At 42.7% G+C, this 6,806-nt stretch overlaps 1 protein-coding gene across 2 annotated transcripts; it reads left to right on the top strand.

Moving 5' to 3' along the window:
- Positions 1-2,262: 2,262 nt before the first annotated feature.
- On the top strand, positions 2,263-6,701 carry LOC146509184 (membrane-spanning 4-domains subfamily A member 4A). Of its 2 annotated transcripts, none has more exons than XM_085176313.1 (7): positions 2,263-2,366; positions 3,306-3,548; positions 4,000-4,101; positions 4,192-4,248; positions 4,556-4,741; positions 4,862-4,984; positions 6,432-6,701. In XM_085176313.1, exons 2-7 carry the CDS (start codon positions 3,345-3,347, stop codon positions 6,477-6,479), a joined length of 720 nt encoding a protein of 239 aa, XP_085032439.1. In that variant the 5' UTR covers positions 2,263-2,366; positions 3,306-3,344; the 3' UTR covers positions 6,480-6,701. The 2 variants fall into 2 exon arrangements, with proteins under 2 accessions (XP_085032439.1, XP_085032440.1); XM_085176314.1 differs by having other exon boundaries at positions 2,280-2,412.
- The last annotated feature ends 105 nt before the right edge of the window (positions 6,702-6,806 follow it).

Here is a 6,806-nt window from a genome sequence, read left to right as displayed (position 1 = left end):
AAGAGACGCCCAGAGGGAGGAACTGGGTTTAGAAATATCGGAATAAATAACAGCTGACATTAATTAATACAATTTAAAGTTGTCCATCGGCTCCATTACTCCAAGATTGGACTGCACAAAATTTGTTCTTTAACTTCCCCCGTATGTGACAGATCGCACATTGGCTCGTGCGTTTTGGCGTTGTCCCTCATTGACTAATTCCAGAATCTTTGATTGGTACTCTAAAGCTTATGAAATCTTCATCACACCCAATCCAGAAATTGCAGTTTTTAGCTGCGTATGTTCCTGAACTATTCCTGCAACTATGCAGGTGCCAGTCGGTCATGATGGTTGCAAAAAGACGTATCCTGAAGGAATGAAAGTCTGCTGCTCCTCCCTCCTTCACTGTCTGGCTCAATGACATGCTATCAGTCATAAAATGGAAAATATTCTATACTTACAAACTTCTGCAGCAAATGTTTTCTCAAAATCCTGGACTCCATTTTTGAATTAACTTGGGAAAGCTCTGATTGTATGAACATGTACCATGGTGCTGCGGTTTCTCTGTTTGCTACGTATTCATGATATTTGATGTACTCTGGTAGTTCATCATCACAGTGATACTTCTTGTCTTCTTGCCTGAGCACTTGAGCTGTATTTGTTTGTTGATGGGGTTTTCTATATTAAAAAATTAAAATAAAATATTGCAAACAATCGTAAAACAACAAAAAAAATGTATTAAAAAATGTGAAACCTGCTTTGAATGTAACACGGGCTAAGATTCAATAAAACAGTCAATAACTCCTTTATGATTGTAGGTGTGAATGAATGTCGCCCCCTTGTGGCGTAAGTGAACTACACACGTGAACTTGTCGAGGTTAAGATGTTGATGTAAGATAATCTGGTGTTGCTCAGCCTTAATGCTGAATGTCCTTTATGAGTTGAAATCTCCTTCATCAATATTTGATCTCCAAAATGTGAACAGTCATCGATAAATCACGAGCAGGACTTTGTTCTGTTTTTGTAAACACCTTCATTGAATAAAAATCTAAAGGCTGTTTCTTGTAGAGTGTAAAACCTTTGCGTCCTGATCCCAAGACACGTGTGTGAATCCTGGAGGAGAAAAAGTAATAAGAGCTCCGATGCTGTGATCTGCTCGTCAGTAATAAAAGTCTGTTAAACCTGTGCAAACATACCGTCTTGTTTTTCCGCAGAAGCGTGTGAGTGTTGACTTGTGTGTTTGTCACAGACAGACTGTGAAAGGGGGCGCTCTCCTGCTCAGTTCCTGCTCTGTGTTTTTATTTCATTTAAAAGCGTATCTGGGCCCTGTATTTAGCTTCTGTCTCAAGTTCAAGCTCTCACCTTTTGCAGCATATTTACCTTCATAATTTGCTCCTTTAAAAGTCTGCGTTCCTGTGATTGGCCAACTTGTGGAAGCCAGCCAAGGGGCAGTTGTTATGAGCAGCACTACCTGTACACAGAGGGTGCCCCCAAACTAAAGGGTAATGTCAGCTGTTTGTTGCTAATGTCGGAAACAGCCTGTGGAGTCTCACTTCGAGGTTTTTCCGCTGGGATCCTGAACCTTTCATTGTCTGGGACCAGAAATTTGGGTTAATACTTTCACAGTGTGAGACACATCTTTGGGAATGAATACACAGCCACGATGTCAGTGGCTGTCACGGTGCCAGTGGCTGTGTATTCAGATGTTGAGATGCTGTGAAACATCAAAATCTCCCAGGAGTGTTTGCAGCATCCTGTTGAATCCGAGCTAAGAACTGTGGGGGCTGTTTAAAAGTGTAACTAATAAAGTGGCATGTGAATGTATCATAAAAACGATAGGTCCCCCTAAAAGGAGGCTGGGAAGGTTGTTGCAAAGCTGTTTTTTCACGTTGATTCTGGGAAATGTTGTGGTTTCCTTGTGCTGCCTTCAGGTGTTGCCGAAATTTCCTATTATATCCAGCAGATCCGCACACAGGAAAAACATGTTCGTGATTTAAAAGTTATAATTTAATTATTTAAAAAAAACACAACAACAACACAACAACAACACAACAACAACACAACAACAACACCTGAAAGTGTCTTTTTAAAAGTTACACACAGTGATTAAAGACTGAATCATTCCTTCTTATGTTTTTCAAAAAGGTCAGAAAAAAATCCAAAGAACAACTCAGTTTATTTATGTTATTGTGTTTGAAGCAATATTTCATCGTTTAATTAAATTGGACTGGAACTTTATCACATTATGGTCTTTCCGACAAGTGTTTGGTGAATCAGAATTCCGAGTTTACAGTTTGCTCCTGAAGGCAGCCTAACTTGATCCTGAACAGAAGCAGCAGCAGCTGTTGTTCAGGTCAGAGAACTTCCGTGTGTCCACCTGATAGCAGGTAATCCTCAGGAGTAATCCTCAGGAGTAATCCTCAGGAGTAATCCGTGCGTGTTTGCAGATGTTTCAGAGAGCAGCTCTGCCTCGAGATGATTGTTAGTCGATGTTTTTGATCTAATGCGCAGATATATTTCCGGTTAGTTTTCCGAGATTTGTTCGCGCGATTCTTATCTTTAAAAAAACAAAACAAAACAAAGAAAAACGTTGAAAAACTCTCGTGTAGAGAAAACTGCGATTTCAAAAGTCTGATATTTAGCGTCGAACTAAAAAACAAACAGCCGTTTTATTTTCCGGGTAACCGCACTTCCTTATCACGCAGGAGGAAACTCCAAACCAGAATCCACGTTAAATCCGGGGACTTTTGTTTAACTAAAGATTTTATAGCAACGTTTGTGCGTTTGTGCGGCCCACAGCAGTCATTTCATTTGATTATTAGTTCGCTATTATTCCCTTGTTGACTGTAATACTGGTGATCATGTAAAACTATGTTGGTAATGATGTCATAAAGAGCAGGTGCCCGGAGCGTCTCGGGGCCAACAGCGCGTTGGACGTGTTGTCTTTGCTCTTCAGCTGCTTCTGCTGAACCCTTAAAGCGGGACTTCCAATCAGTCAATCAATTAAAACAGGTTATTAATGATTTCAAAGTCTTATTAGGTTTTTGTAAGTACGTCACCAACATCAACTTTAATAACAGGAAGTTAACTTTCTCTGTTTGTTATCGATATTTGATACCAGCATCATAAACCTGAATGTGGAGCTCTTTAGATTCTTAAAACGTCATAAAGGCAAAAATCAGAATTGTTGCTAAACCAGAATAATTTTCTCCTGTAAGTTTGTCTGAAGAACATCTGGATCGCGGCACCAGCTGCTGCACCAGCCCTTCTCAATACTCAAACATTGTTGACCCCTCCCTCATTGTTTGCACTTGTGATTTTTCCAGAATTTTCCCTCTGAGCTTCTGTGACCTCTGACCTTTATCATGGCATCCACATCTATCACCACCATCGGTGGAGTGATGGTCGTGACTCAGGTCATTCCCAAGGATGACGGCTCCATCCAGCTCCAGAATGCCAGCAGCACCACTGCGCAGGCCCCTCCCCCTGTCAAAAAGACCACACCCATCCCAGTCAAGATAGACGACATGACCGTCGCCTTCATGCGGGGACAGCCGCACGCTCTCGGGGTGAGCGTCTGCACTCTGACCATCATGTTCATCACAACAAAGCACAGACACAAACACGTCATGATGATGTCATCACCTCTGACCAACCAGAATAAACTTTCCTGACAGTCTTCATGTGTTTAGCTGTTCTTCAGTTTCAGAGTAAAGCAGCGTTAATTACAGGAGGCTCACTGAGTCATGTGATCAGAGTGGCTTTGGCTTTATTTAACTTTAAATCGTTAAAGGTAGGTTGAGCTAAAGGACGACGCACATGGATCAGATTTTATTGTAATAATAAAGGTTTAATGAAGCTGCCAGACGGCGTTGTGACCTTTGACCCCACAGCTGCTCTCAGCCTGCACACATCTCATCTTTGATGCTCTTCTTCAGTTTGATGGTGTTTTAACAAGAACTTTAAAATCTGCATTACTCTTCATCTTTGCTCATGTTGTGTCTCCGTCTGTGTCCTCAGGTCGTTCAGATCATGATCGGGCTGCTGTGCATCCTGTTCGCTCTGACCGCCATCTCCTCGTGGGCCATGATCGCCTACTCTCCGTTCGCCCTCGGCGCCGCTGTACGTACACACAAACATGATTAATAACCTTCAGGTAAAGCTTCACAGGGGTCATGTGTCGTCTAACCACGCCTCTCCACTGTCGTGCAGTTTGTCGTCTCCGGCTCGGTGGCCGTGGCGGCGGGGAGACGCACTTCCATCTCACTGGTGAGTTTTAGAGAAACCAGAAAGAGGATGTGTGAGTGACAGGTCAGCAAACTCAGACATGCTGATTACAGCTGAAGGACAAACTAATGAACTACCAAAGCTGCAGCTCCTCCTTCTTGGACAGTCTGTTAGCGCCGTGACCTCACAGCAGCCATATTGTTGGTCAGATGATGTCATTAGAAATGGTCCATTTCAGGGGCGGTTAGCTGCAGCTTCAGTTAAAGTCACAGACTGTATATCAAAGATGGATGAAGCCATTGTACTCCGTTAGCCGCTGTTAGTTTAGCCGTATCTGCTGTTTGTGCAGGTTTGGGGGTCGCTGGTGTCCAACGTGATAAGCGTCCTGATTGGCCTGGCCGGTGTGGCCTACACCTGCTGGCTGCTGGCCGAATGCCCCCCCTCCGATCGCTTCTGTGACCGACAGAGCTTCATCGAGTTCAAGGACGTAGACGGCCTGAGGAGCAAATGCAGCCAATATTTCTATTTGCTGGATGTAAGTTTATCTCTCAGTCTGGTCTTCAAGGCCGGACTCTCGCTGCACCTCAGATCTGGTCCCGGGGTCTTCCCTGAGGACAGGTTGTGTGTATTTCCTGTTTCATATTTCCTGTTTCAGGTGGTTCTTTACGGGCTGCTCGGCCTCTTCCTGGTTCTCCTCGTCCTGCAGACCTGCGTCACCATCGTCGTCTGTGTTTTCTCTGGCAAAGCCATCAGGCTCCGCACTCCTTCTTCTCTCAGCGTAAGGCTCCTCCTACCAATAATATTAACTCCGCCTCTCAAGAAATGACGCAAGAGAAAAAAAGAAAATTAGCAAAATAATAATAAGACCTGCTGAAATACATTTTTAACATCAGCTTTTCTTGCATAAAAAGATTTGACGAATCAGAAAAATATTTTCAGTTTTTGTAAACTTGGATTTATTATTTATTATAATTTATTTCCTCCTGCTTTAAATATATTTTTTCTTATCCTGTCTTCCTTCTCTCACCCCAACCAATCACAGCAGATGGCCCCGCCCCTCCCTGAGCCTGGTTCTGCTGGAGGTTTCTTCCTGTTAAAAGGGAGTTTTTCCTTCCCACTGTCACCAAAGTGCTGCTCATAGGGGGTCATATGATTGTTGGGTTTTTCTCTGTATCTATGAAGCGCCTTGAGGCGACTTTTGTTGTGATTTGGCGCTATATAAATAAAATTGAATTGAATTATCAGATAGCCAGAGATAAAACTGAAGTGCAGAGCGCTTTCACCACCCAGAAAACTGACACGCTGACGTGCTGTCAGGAAATGATTTATATATAGAATAAGTTTCACTTTGGTCCTTTCAGCTCTCAAACAGACCCGACTTTTATGTCGTGTGTCCGAGCCTGAAGGCATCGCCGCAGGTTCATTTCCTAAAATGAAATTCAAGTTGAAAGATTGCTATTTTGGCGCAGTAGAAGAAATCGCGTGCACATCACAGACGCTGATGTGCACTTCAGTGACAAGATCCTTCCAAGCATGCATGAGCAGGAAAAGTTTAAAGTTATGGCTGAGCTGTCCCAGGCATCTTCTGTTGCCCTAACTACAAATGGGTGGAGCTCCAGGGCAACTGAAAGCCACGTGACCGCTCATTATATCACAGAGTGGTTGATACAAAGCCCTGCACTGCCCTATGTTGCATCTTAATTTGTTTTTATATAATTACGTGGAATGAGTCTTGAGTTGAATGTTTTTTAATAGGCAAAATATACTTAAATAAGTAAATGGCGAGTTAAATTTTTGTCTTCTTTTTTTTTCTTCTGCTGATCTGAAAATTGATCCGATCCATGACCAAAAAAAAAAAAGCGTGATCCGATCCGAACCGTGAGACTTTTGATCCGTTGCACCACCAGCCGACAAATTTAAATGTTTCGATTTGATGTCTGATCACCAAAAATGTGTAACCACGCCTCCTGCAGTGACGGAGGAACGGTCCATTATTCACACCTCATTATTCAGCTTATGAACTCATTGAATCCTTTTAACTGAAAACGATCTGTGATTGTTTAATGAGGCTTTTGCAGGTTTAAGAGACAAATAAAATCATGAAAACATAAAATATCAAAAATTATAGTCAAACATTTACAAGGAAAAAAAGCATTTTAAATGTTTGTTTTTGAGAATATTTCCAGAACAGCCGATGTTGATGTCGTCTGACCTTTGACCCGCAGGTGGAGTCTGATGATCGCAGAGGTCTGCTGCCGTCCGGCTCACCCTGAGAGGAGGAACATCTGAGAGCACTTCAGATACTGCAGGAGTCTGACTCTGTCTGTCTTTGGCAGGGTGTCACTGGCAACTGTTGCACAGCATTCTGGGTAATTTAGGGGGAAATCTGCCATGTTAGTGTAATCAAACCGTAATCATCATTATTACTGACGCTCATTTCAAATCACACTCTTGTATTGTAACGTTAACGCTACAATAAATTGTTTTCCAACAGAGCTGCATTATAATTGCACTTTTTAAAGGGAGGCTGGAAACTCAGCCAAAGTCATGTCTGCAGATGCATCTGACGGTTTTGACTGGCCTCATGCGAGGCAGCTGAG

Source organism: Neolamprologus multifasciatus, chromosome 11 (assembly GCF_963576455.1).
Source record: "Neolamprologus multifasciatus chromosome 11, fNeoMul1.2, whole genome shotgun sequence".
Classification (NCBI taxonomy): domain Eukaryota; kingdom Metazoa; phylum Chordata; class Actinopteri; order Cichliformes; family Cichlidae; genus Neolamprologus; species Neolamprologus multifasciatus.
The sequence above is the reverse complement of the archived record's forward strand: the minus strand, read 5'-3'. Positions and strand labels throughout refer to the sequence as shown.